A 26,012-nucleotide genomic window follows, 5' to 3' on the forward strand; every position below is an offset into this window, starting at 1 on the left:
TTTATAATAATAAGCTAGTCCTTCCCTTGCCAAAAAAAGTATTTTGATAATTACTGGATGCTAATATAGCCATCAGATGGGAAGAAATTACCTCTGAATTTATTTTTCTGTTTTCTTTTTGTATTCGAATCCAATGAATATAACATACAAAGGAAATACCATCAGTCTAAGAATTAAAGTTGGTTCATCGAGTCTTATGTATAAATATCTATGTCATCCAGAGGGTATCAAACATGAAGCCCAATGGGAGAACCAGATTAAATGTAATTAGGAAATAGTTAACTAAAACCATTTAAAATGCCACAAACATAGATAATGTTAATATTTGGTTTTCTAAAGTTGGTGTGCAGCCTGTTTGAGTTTGACACTGCTGGTATAGACATCCTGATCCTCATACATTGTATTTCACATGTTTGAAGTGTTTTGTTATTGAAAAGTCCCATACTCCATTTTGACTACAGCCAAGACATGGGAATTAGGGTAGTGCCCATTCATATGCCAGATTTTGTAATACCATGGTGCTCTGTTTGCTGGGAAGGCAGAGTCCTAACTCAGCAATTCACTTTCATGTAGGTTAATTTGAAAATTCTATCTACGATCCATTATTTATTTAAAACAAAATATGTCTGTAGTTATCATAAATAAGTCATATTTTTTCATCTATCAGAGTATCACACAGTGGATCAAGCATCACTCAGTCAACGAGCTTCAGCACCTACTATGTGTCAGGCACTGTGCTAAGGACTCGGGATTCAGAGACAATCAACCAGTACTCACTTATTTAGCACCTACTATGTGCCAGGCTAAGAGGCAGGGGACACAAAGAATAATACTCTGAAGGAACTCAGATTTTTCTGGGGGAAACAGTAAGTCTATTTTTGCCTTTCTTTGTATCTCCAATGCTTAAAACAGTGCCTGGCACATAGTAGGTTCTTCATAAATACTTTTGACTTGACAAGTGTGTATATAGAGCTATAGAATTTATTTTGCATGGAAGCAAAAGACATCCATGCTCCTAGTAGCTTTAGCTCATCCATAAAAATGAAGGTTTGGTGCATTTACTGTTGACTCGACTCCCTCCTTATCTCTCTTCCGTCATCTTTCCATGCAGGCCATGGAGATGCAGATAAAGAAGCAGTTTCAGGACACTTGCAAAGTCCAGACCAAACAGTATAAAGCACTCAAGAATCACCAGTTGGAAGTTACTCCAAAGAATGAGCACAAAACAATCTTGAAGACACTGAAAGATGAGCAGACAAGGAAACTGGCCATTTTGGCAGAACAGTATGAGCAAAGTATTAATGAAATGATGGCCTCTCAAGCGGTAAGCATTTGCCAAACTTCAGGAAAATGTTCCCAAATGGAATGGTCTTTCCAGACTCCCAGATCCCACAATTGCGAGAAGTTGGTGAACAGCCTCAAGCCTCTCATTTGCTATCTAGTCGTTGGGATGACTGGGATGATGGTGGCGTTGTGTTCAACGAGACTAATGATCCAACAGAAAGCCAAACCTAGAGCATGGGTCTCGGTTATCTCATCTGTAAAATGGGAGAGATCGACTCATTGATCCGCTGATCTCTAAGGTTCTTTCTAGCTCTGTGACACATGGCACCAGCAGGGCATTTACTTAAGGCTGTCTTTTAATGTAGACCAGGGGAAATGATAAGCTAGGTCATCCCAGTATCTACCTAGTCATTATCCTGTTGCCAGCTGTGAAACCAAGGGGAAAATGCCTTCCCTAATACCGCCTTAAAAGTGCAGTGATACAACCAAAAGAATAAGGTTCTGTTCAGTAGCATGTGCCTTTCTCCCATTGACTAAACCACTGGGGAAACCTCGGTATCATTCCATAATCCCATTGGTGAGAAAATTCCCTCTGTTGTGCAATGTGCCAACCCATCCATGCCCTCTCCCATGCACTTTTTGTCCCAAAACGTCACGAAACCTCCACAAAGGATTTGCCCAATGTGCTAAGGTCTTCCATTGCTGGCTTTTTTTTCTTTTGTAATATTTTGTAGAAATCAGTACAACATGTGACTTGTCTGTGTGCTATCTTTTGCTCTCACCTTTTTTTTCAAAGGTGCCCATGCCCTTGACATCTTCTATGCCAATTCTTCCGTGCCCAGTTTCTGGATAACAGGCTGCGTATGCCCATTACATATCTTTCCATTGTCTCATTGGGAACCTGAAACTTTCTTCTTCAGAGAACATGGCATTCTTTGATTAAAATTCCTGGGGCATGCAGGGATTAAAAAAATGTGCTTGGGTGGCAGGAAGCAGCTGGGAATCACTGAAATACTATGTCATTTCCCAAATACGATCTGCCATGCCATGTTCCTTCTGTTCAATTCTCGACCCACCTTGTGCATCTGCAGTGCCAGTCCAGTATACCAATGGACTAAATGATCAGTGATCTGGCCATCTAACCATAGGTCATAATCTGGGAAATGGGCATTCTTTTCCTACTTGGTTTTTCTGGTACGCCTAGCTAGACCTATCTCTTTTGCAATGTTTCAGTCCATTATTTCTGGTAAATAGGAACATCCATAGAATTCTACACTCTAGAGCAGAGGTGTCAAATTTGCAGCCCACGTGAGCAGACAGAGCCAAATTATAAATGTAATTAGGAAATGTTAAACAAAAATACAGTACAATATGATGTAAATTGGTGATTTTCAAAGGCAAAATGCAGCTATAGGAATCCATTTCTATTTGAATTTGATGCCACTGCTCTAGAACAGAAATCCTCCACCTTTCTGGGGTCCTGGGTCCCTTTGGTAATCTAGGGAAGTCTTTTTTAAATCTTCTCTTTAAGTTCATGGAACTCAAGTTAAGAATCCCTACTCCGTGAGGAATCCCTCTTCCATCTGGACTTTGTTCAGGACATCTTCCATGACAGTAGTGAATGCTTTTGGCAAAGATGTGTGGTTTATGTTTCATTTAATAGTGAGAATCAGAGGATCATTGAACAAAATCATCTCTGTAGAGTTGCAGCTACCAGTGAATCTTGTATGATGTTACCATACTCGGGAGAGATGCCTCATTGAAGGAGAGCCATATTCACCATTTGCTCAATGTTATGAGATAGTGGGCATTCCTTTAGTGTATGACTTGAGCTAGATTGCCACTGACGTCCCCTCCAAATCAAATTCTATGCTTCTATGATAAGACCAAATACCTTCTTTAAAAAATAAAATCAACATTAGACCAAATGGGATTTTATATTCCCTCCACCTGTCAGCAAACTGTAGCTGTGAAGCTATTATCTGCTAGAGAAAATTGTCTGTGAAAGCCCGCCTGCTCCTTTCTCTTACTTCCATCAAGGATTCCTTTGATATTTGCATAGTTTATTCTTAGAAAAACTTTATAGAAATGAGAAAGTGGGCATAGGGATTGCTGATTGCTCATATCATCTCAGTTGTCTTTTGAGGTAAAAATAAAATAAAGTACCCTCTATGACCTTTTGCATGCTAAAGAAATTTTGCAGCCTTTGAGATTTCTCAAAATGTAGTTTCCCCAAAAGCTGACTCCTCCAACCCAGACCTTCTCTGTATGTCTGTGGTCAGAACTCTTGCCAGCTTTGTCTTCTTAGGTGACCTTTTCCTTTCTTGAGATAGCCCACCAAGGCTGAAGGGTTAGAAGCCAAATGTGTTCACCCCACTATTACTTGTGGTAAGATTCAATCACTGAAGGACCATTTCTACTTTTCATCATCAGTCAGTTGTCCGCCACCCAGTTTCATCTGTAAATGTTCTTGGCATGATCAGGCATTGTTTGGTCTTGTTATAAGCTTCATTCAGACTCGTTTTCCCTTCCACTGCTTTTCACTGTTTTGTGAGGGAATATTGTTCAAAATTTTCCCTCCTCCCCCTCCTCCTCCTCAATGCTTTGTACATGAGCTTACATTCAAAATCAGTGTTTCCCTCAGCAGTCTTAGCCCTTGACTTGGCAAGGAGATCACAAGTTTGTTGGATAAAGAGGACCTTGGGTTCTTTTGCTTTTCTCATGGAAAGTTTCAACAAACATTTATGTGCTGGACAGTGGCCCAGGGCCTTGAGATTCAAAGATGCCAGTGAAATAGTCTTTGTTCCCAAGGACTTCTAGGAGGATACAGCTTGTACCCAAGTAAGTAAAGACAAGATAAATTTCAGGAGGAAGAGAACATTAAAAATTGGTTGGATAAGGGAAAACTTCATGGAGCTGAGCATCAAAGATAAGAATTCTGAGAAACCCAGATAAGTTTCCAAGCATGGGAGTTGTATGTAAATTCAGAGGTGGAAAATGGAATATTGAGTTTGGGGGCCAGATAGGAGGAAGCCAGTTTGACTAGAACAGATAGTGCATTAAAAAGAATAACGTGAGATAAGTTTAGAAAAGGAGGTTGGGGTCCAATTGGGGAGGTGGGGAACGAGGGCATCTAAAGTATTAGTCCAAGTTTTGATTTACCATCAAGTCAATAGGGAGGCTTGGAGAGCAGAAGGCTGGGGGAGTGGCATGGTTAGACCTATGCCTTAGGAATGGCAATGGGGGGACAGCAGTACAGGACCTGGCATCACTGGTAAGTTGGAGAGCATGCAGGAGTCTAATGTAGCCAGCTAGGTGGTGCAGTGGATAGAACCTTGGACCTGGTTTTGGATCTGACCACAGATTTCTGTCAGTTCTTTGACCCTGGAGCTCCAGGTTCTTAAGCTAGGAAATGAAGATACTAATCCCTGTAGTAACTCCCCAACAGGGTTGTTGTGAAGTTCAAATGATATAAAATAAAATCTTTAATAGACTAAAAGCGCACTGAGACTTTGGGGACACCTCGGATCAAGTGTTTCTCTAGCTTTGCCTCAATGGTGGTTATCGCCACTGTGATTGTCATTATTATCATCATTATAATTGTTACAATCACTGTTATTCTGTTGGAAGCTGTGTGGAGAACAGGTTAGAGTAGGGAGAGCCTAGAAGATGAGAGACCAATTTAAGTAAGAGATTATTACAGTAGAGTCCAAGTGAGAGAGAACACGGTCCTAAACCACAGTGAGTAGAGAGAAGGGGACAGCGGCACAAGACGTTAGAGAAATAGAAATGACAAGCCTAGGGAAGGGCTCAGAAGTCATCAGATCTAACCTAGGTTGTCCACTTGAAGGCCTCCATGATGGGGAGGCCGTCACTTCCCAAGGGGACCCATTCTCCTTTGTGTTAGCACTCTCAGAGTTAGAAGGGTTTTCTTTACATCAAGTTCACCTTGTGCTCTCTGTGATTTCTACCATAACTCCTAGTTCTGTTCCCTGAGACCAAATGTGCCCCCCTTCAAGTCCTTGGAGAAGCTGAGGCAAGGCAAAATGACAGGCATTAATTAAGCACTTAATACATACCAGGCACTGTGCCAAGTTCTGGGGATATAAATAAAAGCAAAAGGAAAGATAGTCTCTGCCTTCAAAGAGCTTCCATTCTAGTGAGGGAAAAGAGGAGAGGAGAGAATGGATAGTGGAGAAAGAAGTCTGGAGAGTCAGGAGCAGGGCCCAGAGGGGACAAAGGAATAAATATGGCCAGCCTGGGGGCCCTCCTTTAAAATGGAAGTTCTGGAAGGAAATGACCAATCAGAAGGGGCTATGGGGCCAAGGCAGCTTCCAGAGTGAGAACACTGCTGGAGCATGGTGAAGAAAGACATCCTCTGGAGAGTCAGAAATAGGGCCCGGAGGGGAATCAAGGAATGAAGGGAGCTGTTATATCCTTCCTGAGTTTTCTTTTCTGGGGCTCAATATCCACTTCCTTCAGTTGACCTTCCTATGATATAGGCCTTCCAGCATCCTGGGTGCATGTCTCTGGTACAGTCATAATAAGCTAGCACTTGAAGTTTACAAAACACTTTACAAATAATTTCTCATTTTATCTTCACAACAAACCCTGGGAGGCAGGTGCTACTTTTGTCCCTTTTTTACAGATAGGGAAACTGAGACAGACTTACATAGCTCCTAGATGTCTGAGGCCAGATTTGAATTGAGGTCTTCCTGACTCCTGGTCCACTGCTTTACCCATTATATCATATAATGCCTATATGCCTATAATGGATACCTGGCGGCTCTCTACCTTATCAGTGCCTTCTAAAATGTCCAAAACTGAGCTAATTCTCCAAATGTGATTAACCGGCACAGAATACAATAGAACTATCACCTCCCTGGCCTTGGTCACCACACTGCTAAAATGCAGCCTGAAATTACATTGCCAGAAAAGGCCGTCATGTCATACCACCAAGCTTTCAGACCACAAAAAAAATCCCAGATTTTTTTTTTCAGATCAACTACTATCTAGTTTCACCTCCCTCACTTTGTCTTTGTGGAGTAACTTTTTGAGCCTGTGAAATTCTTTACGTTGATTTACAGTCAATTTCATCTTATAGTGGAACTAGCCAGCAAAAAGATTATGAAAACAAGGGGTCATGGATTGGGAGAACAGGAAAGGAGTTAGTCAACTAGCATTGAGCATCTACTATGTGCCAGGTGCTGTGCTAAACACTGAAGATACAAAGAAAGACAAAAGACAGTCCATGCCCTTAAGGAACTCCCAAGCTAATAGGGTCAAACAAACGTGTATATATAAAGGATTGAGAAAACAAAGAATAGATTTAAAAGGGATAAATGGAAGGATGGGTGATAATGATCAGAAAGGAGAATTTCAGAGTCAAGAACATTAAGGTTATGCAGTTATGACTGGTGAGGTCAATGTGGATGACCAAGGTCAATTGAAGGTGTTACCCCTGAGAGTTGAGAAGATTGATAAGCTGAGAAGTCAAGGTTTTTGAGGAGATATCAACCTGTGTATTAAAGTCACTGAGCGGGAAGGCAGAGGGAGATGTGAGGAGGAAGACTGAGTCAGATGTTGAACTCCTTGAGAACTGAGGAAGAATGACCTAAACACTGGTTGTATCATGGCAGCAAAGACTTAAATGGAGTGAATGTCAGAGGAGGAGAGGGTACAGAATGACAGTGGCAGAGGAAGGCTCTAAAGGGGGCAGGGAAGAGCAAGGAGTAAATCCACTCCTTTCTCTGCGGGGCCCAGAGTGTCAATGTATGAGAGACAACAGGCCACCCAAAAGAGAGAGGGTGACCAGGAATGCTATGTACTTGGGAGAGAATCAAGATTCCAGGAGCTACAGAAGATGAAGAAGGTGTGAGAGGAAGCCAGGATCAAGAGGAGTTTATTAATATTTTTGTTCATAATTATGTTTTTTTTCAGATCCATAAAAATCTGCCTTCTCTCCTTCCCCCCACATACTAAGAGCAAAAGAAAAACAAAACTGCTTTTAGAAATGTCTCATTTTGCACTCTGAGTCCTTCACCTCTCTTTCTGGAGGTGAATAGCTTGTTTCATCATTAGTCCTCTGGAATTGTGGCTGGCAGAGTTCCTAATTCTTCCAGAGTTGTTTTTCTTTACTATATTGCTATCACTGTAAAAATGTTTGTCCTGGCTCTGTTCACTTCACTCTGCATCAATTCTTACAAATCTCTTCAGGCTTCTCTGATATCATCCCCTTCATTATTTCTTCTCACATATATATACTATAACTCATTCGGGCATTTGCAACTTATGGACACCCTCTCATATTCCCATTCTTTGCCCCCTCAAAAAGAGCTATATTTTTTCCACATATTCAGAGACTTCTTTGCTTAAGACTAATCCCTCCCACTAATTCCTCTCCCTTCCCTTCTCCCATCTCCCTGTTGAGTAAGATGTATTTTGTACTCATTTATATGTGTTTGTCCTCTTCCCTTCTTTACCCAGTTCAGATAAGAGTGAGGTTCAGATGTCAGCCATTCCCCTATAATCCCCCCCCTTGTTTGTACAAATATCTACTTCAACACCTGGACCTTCTCAAGGGGAGTTTTTTAATGGTAAAAAAGGGTTTCCATCATGTATGATGGAACAGGAGGTCAAATGAAAGTGTGGGCTAGAACAGGGTGGGGCAAAGGTGAGTAAGGATGGGAAAAACCAAACTGGGAGAAGCATCAGGGAAAAAGGATATTCTGTTCAGAAAATGATCACTCTTGAGTCACAGGAATGAAGGGATCAGGAGATGATCCAGAGAATCAGTTGATCAGGGTCCCCATCTTCTGGAGTTCTGTGATCATTGAACATAGAATGAGTTGGAGGCAGATACGTTTGTTTCCATAGCTTGTCACCCCAAACTCTGGAGATGTGGGGTTGGAAGTCAGCCAGAAGCATTTACCAAGCTCTTACTGTGTTCCAGGCACTATGCTAAACTCTGGGGATACAAAGAAAAGCAAAAAACCAGCCCCTGTCTTCAAGGAGCTCACAGTCTAATGGATTAAAAAAAATTTATATGTGTAAGAGAAAGAGAAAGTATATAATAGAAGTAATATATAGTATATAGCATACTATATAGTATAAATGGGAGTTAATCTCAGAGGGAAGGCTCTAGTTGGGGGAGGGGTTTGAAATGCCTTCTAGAGAAGGTGGAGTTTGATCTCAGTCTTAAAGGAAGCCAGGAGACAGAGGTGAGGATTCCAGGCATTGAGAATAGCCAGTGAAAATATAGTCAGAAGATGAGAGTGTTGGGTCACAGAACAGCTATGAGACCAATGTAGCTGTATCATAGGGTACATGGAAGAGAGAAAAATGTAAGAAGGCTGGAAAAGTAGGGAGGGACCAGGGTACGAAGAGCTTTAAATGCCAAACAAGATTTTATATTTGATCCTGGAGGTAATAATAAGGAGCCACTGGAATTCATTGAGTAGTGGGGTGACACTGTCTGACATGCTTTGGGAGGATCACTTTGACAGCTGAGTGGAGGGTGGACTGGAGTGGGGAGAGAGCTGGGCCAGCAGGCCCACTAGTAGGCAGTTGCAATAGTCCAGACAAGAGATAATAGGCCTTGCACAATGGTGGCAGTGTCAGAGGAGAGAAGAGGATGTATAGAAGAGATGTTGTGAAGACAGAATCAGCAAGACTTGGCGGGGGGCACTATAGAGAACAAAGTGTCTAGAATGACACCTAGGTTGTGAGCCTGGGTGACTGGGAGGGTTGGTGATGCCCTTGACGGTAATAGAGAGGTTGGGAGAAAGGCAGGGCTTGGGAGGAAAGAAAATTAGTTCTGTTTTGAACATGTTGAGTTTGAGATGTCTATGGGCCAGTTCAAGATATCCAAGAGGCAGTTGGTGGTGCATGACTATAGCTCATCAAAGAGACAAGGCCTGTATATTTAGAGCTAGGAATCATTTGCAAAAAGATGATAATTGATCCCAGGGGAACTGATGAAAGCAGAAATTGAAGGCAGCAGGGTGTTTTAATCGATGTCTGAGCCAGTAAACACTTGCCAGTCAGATCCCTGGGACCAGATTGATATCATGTTCATTGTTAGGTCTATGGCCCTATCCCAAGATGTCAGAGGATCACACACACACACTCAGAAGAAACCTCACATATAAACCAAGCCCTGGTTTCCTGAACTCTTGAGTCTCCAGAAATAAAGGCCCCCTGACACCTTTGGTGCCTGAAATTCAGAGTTAACGTTGGCACAGTGAGTGCCCTTTGGCACAGAATCTGTTTAGAGTCACTCCTTGTGAGGACTTGGTTCTTCTATGGTTGTGAGATATCAGTGGGGGCAGATAGTAACTGGTGATGAGGCCCTCAGGGGCCAAAGCAGCCACCGTCAGTGCCTGCTCCTTAGCCTCATCCCAAGAGGGCAGCAGATGAGGGTGCAAACAGATATCCCAGATGTGGACTAAGTACTTGGCTGCTGCTATGAGTCTCCAGCAATAGAGATCCTCCTATAACTTGGGTACCTTCAGGTTCAAGTACCCTGATAGATTCTCCAAGAATTGACAAAAGTCTGATTCAGTGGCTTTGCATTTTTCTGAGCCAAGAGCTTGTTGAGGTAGGATGCTTCGAGAGCACTATGATCTCACATAGTATCATCTCCATCCTTAACTGGTATTTACTTTGACTTGTGCTCTAACCAGCCAGTGGTCTAACTACAACGTAGCTACCTGATTCTAGAATGGCTCCCACATCAGTGAGTTGTCCCCCATCTTTAGGGGAGACATTATTCATTTTGTCTTTTACGATGATAATTCATCTTGAACAGAGTCGAGGCATCTGAGTAATCTACAAACCTGTGACCTCTTAGGTTGTTTAAGACCAAACTCTAGTTTCCAACGTATCTTACATCATCTTCCTCTGTGGCCACTTTTGCACTGAAGGCACTGAGTACCCAGCTCAATGTTGACTTGCTTGAGAAGGTCCTTTCGAGATCTTTGTAGACTTGCTTTGGAGCAGTTATTGGAACATAATCGTAGTCTTTTCACCCGTACTCATCATGTATGGGCCCTATAAAGGTGACCAAGGGATCCGTGCTTGAAATTATGCTTCTTGTTGACTTTGAACACTAGATAAAACCAGCTTTTGTACATCCAGGTCCGGAATAGTGTGACTAATGAATCCCCGGAAGTGATTGCATTATTATATTGGGCTGGAACCAATTACCATATTTTACATAATTATAACCTTAAATTGTGTGAATGCAAATATGTGTAACCACTTCCAGGGATTCATTTTTCACACAAATCGGGACCTGACTGTATTTATCTCCCCAAGAACCTGTGAGCTGTTCTTCCATTTAATGACAATTTCTTTGCCTTCTAATTTTATTTAACATAAAAATATCCATATGGATATGATTTATTTAATCATCGTCATAGCTAACATTTATATAATGCTAACGATATACCAGGAACTGTGCTAAGAACTTTACAATTATGATCTCATTCAACAGCAGCAATAATAACTAACATTTACGTAGCACTTACTATGTGCCAGGCACTATGTTAAGAACTTTCTAATTATTGTCTCGTTCGATAATAATAATTGCTAGGGTACTGGGTATCAAAGATAAAAAGCAAAACAGACACTGCCCTCAAGGAGCATACGTTTAATCAGGGGAGAAAACACACACACATATATGGATAAACACAAAATAGATACGACTCGGGAAGGCTTTGTGTAAAAGGTGTCAGCAGAGCCAAATATCCAAGGAGTCTAGGAATCCTGAGAGTGGGAGGAATGAGTGAGAGCATTCCAGGCACGTACAGGAACCAGGACAAGGGCCCAGAAAAAGGGGGAAGAGGGGGATCAAATATGAGGAACAGTGAGAAATTCAGTTTGACCTTGCAGTGAAGGGAATGGTGGGTAATAAGGCTGGAAAGGCAGGTTGAGGCCAGGTTGTGAAGAGACTTAATGGTTAAAGTTTTGCTGTTACATCAAACCTAAATCTACCTCTCTCTCTAACTTCCATCCAGTGCTCCTTACTCTATCAATAGGGACCAAAAAAAACAATCAGAATCCCAGAATTCCTCCTTTGGGAAGGACCTCTGGGGCCACCAACTCCAACCCATACCTGAACAAGATGTCCCCAACAAGGCCTTGAGGGGGAACCCACCATCTCCCCAGGCAACCCAGTCTACTTTTGCATACTTCTAAATTGGTAGGAAGTGTTTTTTTTTTCTTATAACAACCTCAAATCTACCTCAGTCTTTTCTTTTCAGGTGAAAAAGCCCAATTTCCTTTCTCCCTCTTTAGTATGGTCTTGAGGCTCCTTGCCATCCTCTTCTGGACACTCTACAGCCTATTAATGTCCTTCCTAAAACTACAGCAGGCTCATCACCCTCCCTAATCCTCAACATTCCACCTCTCTCATGAAGCTTCAAATTGCATTCACTTTTTGGGTTTGTCATATCATACAGTTGACACACAAGGAATTTTCCATCCACTAAAATCCTCTGATCTCTTTCACACAAATCACTGTCTGGTCAGGTCATGCCTGGCTTGTACTTAGAAAGTCAATTTTTGAACCTCGGGGTAAGACCAAGATCCTAGCCTGTGGATCCTGAAAAATGTATTGGCTGGCCTTCTTAGCTTTGTGTGCAGACTTGATAAGTGTGTCATCTATAACTTTATTCAAAAAAAAAGTCAAAAGGCTCTGTGATTTCACCAGGATGGCTACTCCCTTTTGCCATGAAGACCAAAAGCTAGATTGGTCTTATACTTTACTCCCCTCCATATTCTTTATAATCCAGTGTATCACCAATGCAATAGTCACAGCACCAATGGCAACTATGAATATGCTGGCATAGTTCTTAATTGCAAAATATAACTGACTCTCTATATGGAAGACAGAACCAAAATATTTATTCAGACACCAGAAAGCTAAGTCCCAACACCAGAAAGCCAAATCCTTCACAGCAACAAAGAAATCCATACACAATAACAACGTAGAGGGCACTCCCTCTGCTCAGGCCTTCCCACAAACACTCACAGCCTCCTCTCTCTCCCTGAGCTCCAGCCGCTCTGACCATCTTCCTCCATTCTGCTCCACCCTTCTTGTTCCACCCTTTCTGCAAGCTCCTTCCACCACAGGCTTCATGTAACTTAGGCTTCCATGTGGCTTAAGCAGGTCACATGGGCCTATTAATGGATGAGAAGATCTTCAAATTTGCAGTATCATTATCTTTGGCCTCAAGATCTTCCTTATACATTATGTAGGCCAATGGGGCAACTGGTATCAACAGAACTTTACAACAATATAACAGGGATAACACAAAATAAGCACATAAAGCAATATCTTAGGGTGGGGTTTGAGCACAAGCACCCTATCATTCCCCTCTCAAACGAATGGGGCCCAAAATCTTGGGGTAAGGAGCGGAGGTCTCTTCTTCCACATCTACTACCTGCTGAAATTGGACTTAGAGCTGTCCCCGCCCCAAGAGGTCTCATTCAAGAGGTCAGTTCTTTAGCTGGCATCCAGAGCTTGGTCAACACCAGGTCCAAGGGTGACACATCACAGTCGTGGAGAGGGGGTGATATTTGGCTTAAATGATCAGGCATCTGCAGGTGGACTGTACTAAGCCTGCAGGAAACAAATCTAGCAAACAGGTTTAACAGACAAAAAAATACAAAAAGAAACAAGAAAACAATAACTAGAAGCAGGGCAGATATAGGGTCAGCTGTGCTCCTGGAGTCCATGAACCCACTATCGTAGCCTCATTCATGGTAGAATATATGAGTTAAGGGCACAATTCGGTAATCATCTTCTCCTGAATAAACAACAGTTCTAGTATTGTCCTTCCCATGTGCTATAATTTCCACAGCCTTTGGAACATCATCTGGCTTCTGTTTTGCCCATACTTTAGCTCCCAATTTTATTATGTCAGTAGAACCAAACCCTTCAGTTCCTCTGATAGTTATTTCAGAAGGAGGGTCAGTTTTCACAAGGGGTATTGTTTCACAAGGAATAATAATCACCTGAACTATTCTATCATTTTTACAAAACAGTATAGGTTCTTCACCCAAATTTTGAAATGTCACAATAATTTCTCCTTGATGATTAGAATGTATCACTCCAACCAATACACATATTCGTTGAGCTGCTAATCCTGATTTAGGTAATATCCATCCAAAATGATTCTTAGGGATTCTCATACATATTCCAGTAGAGATTTTTCTTATTTCTTTTCTATCCAACCAAAAGTCCTCTAAACAATGTAAATCATATCCTGCCGAACCAGGTATTCCTGGATACAGAACTGAGACATCTTGCCTCACAGTCCAGTACTCAATATTTGGGATCTTATGTATTTGTTGCTTTCTAATTTGCAGATTTTGGGTCATCATTCTGGCCAGAGGTGTACTTTCTCCCAATGATCTATTATTCAAATTATGTAAAGCAGTGAACAAAGTATCCTTCCAATGTTGATACAAATTATTAGAACTTATCTTTCTTAACTGTTCTTTCAACAGTCCATTCATTCTTTCAATTAACCCAGATGCTTGTGGATAATATGGAATATGATATATCCACTCTATATTGTTTAACATACATTTTCATTTCATTACCTTTGAAACATGACCCTTTGTCACTTTGAATCTTCATTGGGGTTCCATAATATAGACTTATGATAACTAGAGTTTTACAGGTGTTTTTCTGGGTCGTGTTCTTATAAGGACAAGCTACTAGTACACCTGAATAGGTATCAACACAAGTACATATAAATTTGCATCCTTTCTCTTGGGGTAGGGGTCCAGTATAATCTTATCTGCCAAATTTGGGCTGGAACTTTTCCCTTTGCTATCTCCCCAGTTACTACCCAAGGAGCAGTTCATTCCTTTTCCAATTGAAATATGTATATATATATATATACATATTATATATATATATATATATATATATATTATATATATATATATATATATATATATATATATATATATATATATAAAACATTCCTCTGCTATTTGTTTTAACAGTGAATGAGAGATACTAATACCTTGATCTTGTGCCCACTGGTGTGTGGCCTAGACCCCTAAATGCCTGGCCATTTGATGGACCCATTTTGCTAGTACCGGATCATCAGTTGGTATCAGAGTAGGGACAATATGTTGAGTAGCAATCTTTGCTAGTTGATCAGCATGTGCATTGTACTCACGTTCTGGGGTGGTGAGGGCCACGTGAGCATCTACATGAAAATTTGACAAATTAGTAACCAAAGACATGTCCCATATATCTTCCTATAATTCTTTGTCTCAGACTTGTTTGCCATGAATTTCCAGTTTAGATTTTTCCATATGGGTATCCATGTAGTTAACCCGTTAGCTACTGCCCACGAATCAGTGAATATATGACACTGTCCTCCTTGTTATGTTTTAATAGCTTGATGTACTGCCATAAGTTCAGCGTATTGACTACTTCCACCTATCCCAGTACTTTCCAAAGTCCACCTAGTACGTGGGTTATAGGCTACCACTTTCCAGTATCTTTTGTGGCCCAAATATTTTGCTGTCCCATCAGTAAACCATGCATGTTTCTTTTGTTCTTCAGTTAATCATCATATCCCTCATTCCATTTTACCAAGGACTGTACCAACTGTTGCTTAGGTTCAGGGGGTATATCATTTCCCTCAGTATCTATGTTTGCTGTAGATTCATGCAGAGCAGAAACTCCACTTTTGCCTGTTTTAGATCTATTTTGAATATAACATCTCTATTTAATTATGCTAGCCTCTTGTGCCTATCCAATTCTGTGGGAAGCTGGGGTACTCATTATCCAGGTCATAATTGGGATTCCAGGCCTTAATGTCACTTCATGGCCCAGAGTCAGTTGTTCAGTCTCTACCAAAACCCAATATGCAGCTAACAACTGCTTTTCAAAGGGGGTGTATTGAATTCCAGATGAAAGGAGTTTCCTAGACCAAAATCCTAAGGGTACATTTCAGCTTTGTTGTTTTTGCCATAAACTCCAGTTTGCATATTTCCTGTACAGTCACTTTTTCCACTGGCCTACTTTGCATAGGCCATAAATCCAAAGCCTTGGCTTCTTCAAAAGATTTACTCTGCTCAAGTCCCCAGTCAAATTCATATTTTTTCCTAGTAACTCTATATGAGGGTTTCAAAATCTGTCCTAGATGTAGAATGTGATGCTTCCAACATCCAAATAATCCTATAAACTTTTAGACCTCTTTCTTATTGGTAGGGATAGGAAAATCCTTAATCTTTTGTCAGGCTTGCAGGAGAATCTCTCGCAGCCCCTTATTCCATTGTATACCCCAAAATTTTATGGTTTGAGCTGGCCCTTGAATCTTTGCAGGGTTAATTTCCCACACTTTGCTTTTCATATGCTCAATTAAAAGTGTCAAATTCTTCTCCACTTCTTTTACGTTTTCTCCCTGTATCATAATATCTATGTAGTGGGTAAGCTGTACACCACATAGCTCTAATTCATTCAAATGTTCAGCCACAATCCTATGACAAATAGTAGGACTATGCAGATATCCTTGTGGCAATCGCGTAAAAGTATATTGTCGGCCCTGCCACATGAAAGCAAACTGGTGCCATTGTTTGGAGTCTATTGGGATTACAAAGAAAGCATTGGCCAAATCAATAACTGTGTACCAAGTCCCATAATATTTCTGGATCCTTTCTAATAAGGTAACAGTATCTGGAACAGCAGCACACAAGGGAGGATTCGCCTTATTTAATTGTCTATAATCCACTGTCATTCTCCACATCCCATCTGACTTTTGTACTGGCCAGACAGGATTATTCCATCAAGTGGTTGTAGGAACTAACACTTCTGCCTCAACATATTCCTTTATGGTATTGGTAATTTCATCTTGCCCACATGGCGCATGATACTGCTTTAAAGTAATTACTTCAGAAGGTTCAGGTAAAGTGACTGGGTCCATTTTTATTTTTCCCACTAACACTGTATTAATTCTTATCTTCCTTACTACAAATTGGTATCTCCCCTCAGGTAAATTTAGAGTCATGCCTCTCAATATATCTATTCCAATGATGTATTCAGGAATTGGTACAATTACCATGGTATATTCTTTCTTAGGAAATTGTCAAATTTTCATCATTAGTTTGACTTGTCTGGCTGATATTTCAGCCCCTGGTAATAGGTGTCCCATATCTAAACTTATCAGGGTTTCCATATATAAGGGAGGCCTCTGCCCCAGTATCTATTAATGCCCTGGTTACAGTATTTGATCCATTTTTCCAATATATGGTCAAATTGATATGGGGTCTGTAATCCCGTCTGTGTATTTCTTTAATCTGTGCTGGAGCTCAGCCAATTTCCTATTCTCCCTGAAGGTGTGACAAACTCAGATACAAGGATTCAGGAGCATCTGTAGAGGCAGTTCTTACTTCCCTATTTCATCTACTACTAAGCCCCTTTTCCTCAGTACATTTTATATAGCTCATTAGTTGGAATACCATCTATTCTTCCAAAATCTACCGCTGCTCTCAATAGAGCATTAAACAATTCTTTTCTTGTCAATGTATTCTCACTTTGAATCCACTGGCTATTTACTCTTCTCTATCAAGGAAATTTATCTTTTCCCCAGTTCCCTAAGTCACTTAACTGTGAAATCTTATCCAGCACCTCTGAAAGAGGGTGCCCTGTCTGCCCAATTAGTAGAGTCGGAACTAGGTGCTAATAAGCAGGAGGATCTGTCTTCACTATTATATTTCTATGAGAGACTTCCAAGCGAGTATCTATATTAGTAAGGCAATAATAACAATGTAGATGATAATTGTCAAAATGCCTATGTAGTTCCATATCGTAAAATATATGAGATTCTCCACATAGAAGGTAGAAGTAATCCATTTATTCAGACACCAGAGAACCATATCCCACAAGCCATTTATCCAATCTATCAGAGCAGTAAAACATTCAATACACAATATCACAACATGGAGCCTCACCATCCCAAAACCTCTCCAACCTCCTGCTGGGGTCTTCCCAAAGACAAATTCACAGTACAGCTTAGTCAGACTGTTCAGCTCTAATCATCACAACAGTGGCCATTAGCAGCCATAACTGCTCTCTCTCCCTCTCTTTCTGCATTTCCTGTGACATAACTTCCTTTTCCTGCTAGGAAGCTCCTTCCACCAGACATGACTTAGGCTTCCTGTGACATAAGCAGGTCACATGGCCTGTTAATGGGTGGGAAAAATTGTCAAATCTAAATTGCTACTACAGTATCACAATAAACCCTGGCATTTCCAGTCATAATTGCTATCTTCATTACCTCCTCCTTTAACTTTCTCATACAGTCCCTAGGTGAATACCAGAATCTGTCTCCACTAGGCCACATGGAATCAGTAGTATACTTTCTGTTGCATCCTTCTGATGCTAAATTGTATTGTTACCTCTTAGCATATGGTGATCCCTAAAAGCTTACTGTACAAAAGGATTCTAATACCTATGCATTTCAAGCAATCCATACTATCTGTCGATAATCCTCCAGCCCCTTCCTCACTGATTCTCACCATCCAAGATATCAATGATTGTCCCATCCTTTGGGTGAACTGACTCAAAATATCTGTGACCTCCTACTGAGTAAAATCCTCAAGTATCTCCCTGAACACTGTGTTTCCACCCTGGTTCTCCTGTTTAATTCTTAGCACTAGACGAACTTCTGCTTGAAGAGTCTCATCTAACATTGTTTTGTTCTTTTCCCACATAGTCTGTCAGTCGTCGTGGCAACTAGGTTCAGCCTGTATAAATGCTGCATGCACATTCAATTTGTTAGTTTTTCACTTCGTCTTAGCTAAATGAACAGCTTTTTCTTCTACTGCCTGAGATCCTCCAGCTTGCTCTTCTAAAGGAGACTCCAAATGCTGTGACACAGAAAGATTCCCATGCAAACCAGCCAACTTTCTTTCCATCTGAGCTTTCTCCTTCAGCAGATTGTCTCTGCTTTTCTATATAATACAGCAACCTGTTAGTAAAACCCCAGCCTCTTCTACTTCTGCCAATTCTTTCCCTGGTTTTATTGGTATTTCTTGCAAACATCTTTCTAAATCTCTAGGTTCTCCCTTCCATAGCCTTGGTTTCCAACTTTTCACAGGGTCTGGTGCTTTTAGCCCATTCCCTTGCTAGGGATGAATAAGGTAAATCCTCCCATCCTGGGATATCCATGTCTTCCTCTAAAGCCTTCTTGCCTCCAAATAGAGATCTAACACCTTGCAATCCTGTTCATGACACTAATTGTATCACCAATGCAATATTCACAGTGCTGATGGCAAATATGAATATGCTGGCATAGTTTTGAATCACAAAATATAACAGACTGTCTATATGGAAAACAGAACCAAAACATTTATTCAGACACCAGAAAGCCAAATCCCAACACCAGTAAACCGAATCCATCATAGCAACAAAGAAGTTAATAGACATTATCACAGCAGGGAGCAGCACCATCCCAAAGCCTTCCCCCTGCTCGGGCCTTCCCACAAACAAAACCTTACAGCTAGCTGCCTTCTTGCCTGCTTCCTCTCTCCCTCTGCTGTAACTGCTCTGACCTCACTTCCTCTCAGTTCTGCTTCACCCTTTCTGCTCTATCCATTCAGCAAGCTCCTCCCATCACAAGCTTCATGTGACTTAGGCTCCCATGTGACTTAAGCAGGTCACATGAGCCTATTAATGGATGGGAAAGATCTTTAAATTAAGCAAAAATACATTAACAATACATCCAGTAACTCTGGCCTACCTGGAGTTCCTATTCCATCTCCCAATGCCTTTGCCTGTCTGTCTCTCTCAAGCCTAGAACACTCTTCCCTCTCACTTCTTCCTTTTATTTCCTCTGGCTTCTTTCAGAACTCAGCTCAAATCTCACCTGGAAGCCTTTCCCTGACCTCCTGGTGCCTTCCCATTTACTCTCTATAGATCTGTAAACAGGTTTATATAGAGAGTGTATCTATATTTATAGATCTCTATAGAGAGAAGATAGATAGATAGATCTTCTATGTACCTAGTTACTTACATGTTGTTAATTAGAATGTGAGTTCCTTGCAATCCAGAACTGTGCCTGTCTTTCTTTGTATCCCCAGAGCTTAGCATATACTAAGTATCTAATAAATGTTTGTCAATTCATTGAAGGGTATTATTTACCCATTCTTTTCAACCCTTGTTTGTGCTCTTCCATATAAAGGGTTTCACCTTGTGTTGAGAAGATTCTTGGTTTTTGGTTCACTTTGTAGAGATTCACCAGTGGCTTCCTGGTGAATGTCCCCTGGTTCTCCCTAGTTCTCACTTCTCTTCTTTTGTGCTCAGACATTTCTTTGATAAATTTCTTCACACCGCTTCTTTAGAATTCCTTGTCTATCATGTGTTATCCAAATTACTGACAAATGTTAAGCATCACATGGCCAAGCACAGGATCCCTAGGGCTCTCCACTGGTGTCCTCCCACCAAGTTGACATGGAACCATTGATGACCACTCTTTCAATCTAGCCCTTCATCTCCTTCCCAATCCACCTAACTATGCTCTTGCCCAGCCCATCTGTCTCTACTTGTCCAGGGGAACATCATGAGAGACTTGGTCAGATCCTATGCTAAAGCCTAGTTAACCTATATCTATATCATTCCTCAGATACACTAGTTTGGAAATTGTCAAAAAAAAAAAAGAAAGAAAAGTGAGTCTGTCATACCCTGTGCTTACTGCAACTAGGCTGGCTCTATGTAATCACCTCTTCTTTTTGTAAACGTCCACTAGTCACCCCTTTCATAATATGTTGTAGGATTTTGCTCAGAGTTGAAGTCAAGCTTATTTAGCTGGTATTTTGAAAATGTATTCATTCAATATATATTTGTCAAGTACCTACTATGTGAAAGGCACTGTGCTAAACATTTGAGCATGCAAAGGCAAAGCAAAATACCTGCCCTCAAGGTAAAATCATTATTATTATTAGTTAATTGATAATAATAGTTTGTGTGTATGTGTATATATATATATATGTGTGTGTGTATGTACATATACACACACATACATATACATATACATATACATATACATATACATATACATATACATATACATATACATATACATACACACACACACACACATTGTACTTTTAGGTTTGTAAGCACTTTGCAAATGTTATTGTAAGGTAGGTTCTATTATCCTCATTTTACAGAAGAGGAAACTGAGGCAGTCAGAGGTTAAGTGACTTGCCCACTTTCATTTCTTTTCCCAATTTTTCCTCTACTACTCTTATCTCTTTAACTTTTCTAGGACTTCTCATTGGGCTTGTGTCCAGTTAGTATATTACCTTGAGGCTTTGATTGTAGATATTTTCATATTGTTGTCTTCTCTGCTACCAAAGTAGCTGTTCATGGTCAAGTCTTTTTTTGTTGTCTACTTACTTTTTCCAGCCTATTTCTTGACTTTGAACTTTATGTTAAAATTGGGCGCTTCTCACTTCGGGTTGGGGAGGCGCGCTGTCTTACTAATGTCCTTTTCTCAATCCTTAACCTCTCTGATGCCTGTAACACTTTTGACCACTCTGTCCTCTCTGGTTTTTTGCAACACTGTTGGCTCTCCTCCTGTCGGAATGCTAAATTTGCAGTTAGAAGACCTGGGTTCAAATCTCTATACTGCCTCAGTTTCTTCATGTAAAACAAAGGGACTAAACTAGAATGACCTCAGCTCCCTGGAGGGAGGATAGGAACACCTCTCAACGTATTTACAAAAGCAAGTCAGGACCAACTGGGCACTGAGTTTCTGGAAATTTTATTCCTGGGTTTGCCACAGACTCACTGTGGAACTCTGGGTAAGCCACTGCCCCTTCATCCTGAACCAATTTCATCCTCAGGAAATTAAGGAAGCACTCCACATGACTATGAAAAACAATTAAGCAAGAAGTGGTTTAAAATCACCTTGGATACAGAGTGGCCTGTTTCATTTTACATATTAGATGGCTATAATGTCATTTCCCTCGAGTACTCAGAAGAGGCACTGGGCTGATGTCTTTTTTTTAAACTGTCCTAAAAACCTTTTTTCTTACCTTGGCAATTAGTAGGGACATTGTGTGAAGCAGAGAAGGCAACATGAGATGGAAAATAGATGCATGTATGGGATAAACACATTTCTAGGCTGAGGCCTGCTGAGCATTTCACAGGAAGGGGTCATCACATTTTTTTGTGTCCTGGAACCATTGGACAGTTAGCCATCTGGTGACGCCTCAGCGCCTCTTCTCAGAATGTTTTTAAACGCATCAAATAAAATACACACACGGGATTACAAAGGGAACCAATTATGTTAAAAGTTATCCAAAAAAATTTTGTTAAAGCTCCTGGAGCCCAGGTTAAGAATTCACCTAGTCTATCATAAGGGCCACCCATCAGCAGACTGTAGTGTTTGACTGTGGTTCTATTAAATCAGTTAGTGCAGTGAATAGAGCTTTGGACCTGGAGTCTAGAAGACCCAAGTTCAAATCCAAACTCCGACACTTACTAGCTGTGTGACCCTAGACAAGTCACTTAATGTCTTCTTTGACTCAGTTTCCTCAACTGTAAGATGAGAAAAATAGCACCTATCTCCCAGGTTTATTGGATCAAATGAGGTATTTCTATAGCGCTCAGCACGGTGCCTAGTCATAGTACATGCTGTGTAATGCTAGCTATCATTATTATTATATCTGCATGGGAGCAAGAGATTATTCTCCAGGAATTACTGTCCAGGAATCTTCCATAGTACAGTCCCCTGGGCTGCTGCTGGCCCATTCCTCCACCTGTAACCTTGTGCTTCACCTTTGGTCTAAGTCTCAACATCCTGTGGCTGCTGGCTGGGCAGCAAACAAGGACTTCCCAAGCCAGTCTTGAGTTTCTGGACTTTGCCTTTTGTTTCTCTGTGGTCCTGCATTCCCCTGCATAATTCTAAGACCCTAAAGTTACCAATGAGTTGCTTACCATTAATGGAAGGAGTTTTCACAGCAGGAATTCTTCACTTTGATGAAATCACAGCATCAGACAAAAAAGAAAAGAAAAAACGGGTCTATCACATGGGACTGGATGCTAAGAAATGTTGGGCTTAGAGGGAGGCCTAGTAGAACCTTTCCATGGGGAACGCGGTGAGTCTTTGGGCCACATGAAATCAGTAGAAAGAACCAGATGGGGCATTTACGGGGTTACTCAGAATTGCCTCTCTGAAGTGTGGGACAGAAGAGAGAGTACCAGGTTTGCAGTATGGAAACCCAGATTCACTTCAAATTCTGGCATGGGCTGTCTTGTGTGACCTTGAACAAGATGGTTTCCTTCCTTTGGCCTCAGTTTCCTTAACTGTAAAATAACAGGGTTTGATCCAAAGTTTGCTAGACTCCCCTCTAGCTCAATATCCTGAGGTCCTAAGCAAATTCATCTTCAATTCAATTTGGTGAAAATGTATTTTTAAGACTCTCTTGTGGTCTGGTGCCTTCTGGTGATATCCCAAATCTTCTGACAACTGGTGACAATTCTCAGATTGAAGGCGGTCTGGCCTTGGAGCTCAGCCCTGAACTAGCAGGGGAAGCCCATGCCAGGTCCCAGAGGAGTTCTGCCCCCAAAGCTCTAATCCAGGGCTTCCATCTCAGCTGCCTTTTCACTTTTTTAGAGCTCAGCAGAATAGGGGTCAGCTGTGCCACTGCTTCCCTCTTCTTAACCCTTTTGCCCCACCAAGCACCAAGGGCTTGTCTCTCCACCTCAGCAAAAAATGAGAATTCCTAAGAAGTCAAATTAAGTTAACAAGCACCTCCTGTGGAACAGACCCTGTGCTGGGGGCCAGGGCTACAAAGAGAGGCAAAAAAAGTCCCTGCCCTCAGGGAGCTCATGGTCCAATGGGGGAGGGGAGAATGACATTAAGGGGCAAACTGAGTGGTGAGCTCTGGTTTGTCTTCTCTGCCCCCCCCAGTTAAGACTGGACGAGGCCCAAGAAGCCGAGTGCCAGGCCCTGAGGCTGCAGCTACAGCAGGAGATGGAGCTGCTCAATGCCTACCAGAGCAAAATCAAGATGCAGACGGAGGCCCAGCACGAGCGCGAGCTCCAGAAGCTGGAGCAGAGGGTTTCTCTTCGAAGGGCACATCTTGAGCAAAAGGTATGTGGCCCAGGGACTGCTGAGCCAAGAGCCCTCCGTGGGGAGCCCAGGGTCTGGGAGGGCCTGGGAGGGAAAGCCTGGGACACTTGGGTTCTGTGTCTGCCTCTGATGGGAGCTAGGCCTCAGTTTCCTCATCTGTAAAGTACAGGTGCTGGACTATGATCCTTAGAATCTTAATTAGCTGTGTGACCCCTGGACATCTGCTCTCTGGGCAAATTCCTCAACCTCTCAGCCTCAGTTTCTTTATCTGTAAAATAAGGGGGCTCTGAGGTCCCTTCCATCTAGATCTATGATCCTAACAGTGTGACCCTGGGCAAGTCACTTATCCTTTCTGGGCCTGTTTCTTCCTCTGCAAATGAGGCGGGCTGAATTTGATGTCCTCAGAGGTCCTTTGCAGCAACGAATCTACCATGCTGTGATGTGTGAGGTCCCATTGGTAGGGATGGAAGCCTCCAGCTCAGGTCCCTGCTGACCCTGTCAGACCCTGGCTGACTTTTGTGCTGAGCAGGCTGTGGGTGGGCCTGCTGGGAAATGGAGGGACCCTGCCTGCAAGAGACCAGCCCCTGTGTTTGTTTCAGATTGAAGAGGAGCTGGCCGCCCTTCAGAAGGAACGCAGCGAGAGGATCAAGTTTCTATTGGAAAGACAAGAGCGTGAGATTGAAACTTTTGACATGGAGAGCCTTCGAATGGGATTTGGGAATTTGGTTACATTAGATTACCCTAAGGAGGACTATAGATGAGATTAAATTTTTTTGCCATTTACAAAAAAAAAAACGAAAAAAGAAAATTAAAACCCTGCAAAACCACATTCCCCATTGGAACGGGCGTCGCTCTCACGCTCTCTCTCTCTCTTACTCTTACTGACATCGTGTCGGACTAGTGCCTGTATATTCTTACTCCATCAGGGGCCCCCTTCCTCCCCCCATGTCAAGTTTCAGTGCTGGCCACCCCCTGGCCCACTCTTTTATTCATAGTACGTCACAGTATCGATGTGATTATAAAATGTTTCAGTGAAAACTTTGGAGACAGTTTTAACGAAACCAACCGACCAACAAGTAATTTTTTTAAAGTGGATGTATGTTTCTTTAAAGCAATCATTCATTACCACCAACCTATGAAAGTCAAGCAAAAAAAAAAAATAATGATGAAAAAAATTCTAAACGCCAAGGGGGAGAGAGACACAATATCCGCAGCCTTACACCTTAAATAGCTGCTGCATTCTTCTTTCCTTTTCTTTGTTTTCTTTCTTTTTTTTTTTTTTTTGGTATTTATTCATCAGGAATTTAAAAAAAGTTTTATTAAAGATTGAGAAATTTGATACATTTTACAGAATCTAATTGTGATGTACATATCAGTGGTGACATATTAATTACTTTTTTGGGGATTGGGGTTGGGAGGGGTGGGTGGGTGGGGGGCAGAGATATTGTGATTTTTAAGAACCTGCTGGCAAGGGTTTCGCTTGCCTTCAGCATATTCTGATTGTATCATAATCATTTTCTGCTGTTGCAGAGGATGTGAATACATTTAAAGAGCTCACAGATTCCCAGTAGCACAAATTGGGCTTAAGCAAATCGTGTATTTTGTGTATAGAAGGAATTTAAGGAGAGGTATGACTTATTTTCATATTGTATTTTAACTGTTTCTCTGATCAAATTTTTTTACTTCCTCCTCCTCGTCCTCTTCCTCCCCCCCCCCCGCCCTTTTTCCAATTCAATATTTGGAATCCAACACTGTCTCTCAACCAGATGACCTTTTATCTTTTTTCTTTCTATCTCCTTCCCCGCCTCCCATTACCCCCAATCCCATCTCTTGGTCATAAATATTACATTATTCACACTTTCAAACTGTGTATTTTCTTACAATAAAAAACGGTTTAAAAGAAATGCTTTACTTCTTTTGCATGCACTTTAAAAAACAAACAAAAAAACCCTTTTCAGGTTCCAAGGAAGAGCATGATAACTGTCAGAGCTTTTAATTATATTTGTAAATAAAAGTGTTCATCACAACGTCTCGCTGTGTCATTGGAGCAGGTTTTGCTTTCAGCTTGCCCTAGGGGGCACATCTTGAAGCCCAGCAGAGAGGAGATACCCACCATCCTCTAGAAACGTGGGGGCATTTTCTGGGTCTTTCCTGCTCCCTAAGTGGCATCGGATGTGGCTGTTGGGTCAACTTGTATCTTCTGGGACCTACAGCAAGGGCAGGATTCAGGGTCAGACTCTATTCTGGAAAGTACAGAAATGGGGGGTAGGGGTGGAGGGAGAAATGACCGGCTCTACAGGTAACATCGTCCTGGAGTGGCTTCTCAACCAGTCTGTCCGGTCCTACCCTACTGGGCCACAGGAGCCTTGAAAGATGGCCCTGAGGATGAACAATCAGCCCGGCATTGAAGGACCAGCCTAGCCAAGCTCACCAGCCTGGATACCACCGTCGATTCAGTCCTGAGCAGGAGGCCACGCACATCACTGGAGGGAGACAGCCAGAGCACAGGTATGTGTGCAACTTGGCATCAGTCCCAGGGGAAAGAAGGGGGAAGGGGCTGGAAGCCTGACCCCTGGACACCCTTGTGACCAAATATTTTTTTTAATTTAATTT

The 26,012-nt window shown here is 41.7% G+C and overlaps 1 protein-coding gene across 3 annotated transcripts in view; it reads left to right on the plus strand.

Moving 5' to 3' along the window:
* The window catches only part of TAOK3 (TAO kinase 3), a 244,326-nt gene extending 219,502 nt beyond the window's left edge, over positions 1-24,824 (plus strand). For all 3 annotated transcript variants that reach the window (XM_036759652.1, XM_036759661.1, XM_036759670.1), the window contains exons 19-21: positions 1,112-1,324; positions 23,238-23,420; positions 23,999-24,824. In XM_036759652.1, the coding sequence (XP_036615547.1) occupies positions 1,112-1,324; positions 23,238-23,420; positions 23,999-24,160 (558 nt within the window). In that variant the 3' untranslated portion in view covers positions 24,161-24,824. The remainder of the gene's footprint in view (positions 1-1,111; positions 1,325-23,237; positions 23,421-23,998) is intronic.
* Positions 24,825-26,012: the final 1,188 nt, after the last annotated feature.

This window comes from Trichosurus vulpecula, chromosome 1 (assembly GCF_011100635.1).
Source record: "Trichosurus vulpecula isolate mTriVul1 chromosome 1, mTriVul1.pri, whole genome shotgun sequence".
Taxonomy (NCBI): Eukaryota; Metazoa; Chordata; class Mammalia; order Diprotodontia; family Phalangeridae; genus Trichosurus; species Trichosurus vulpecula.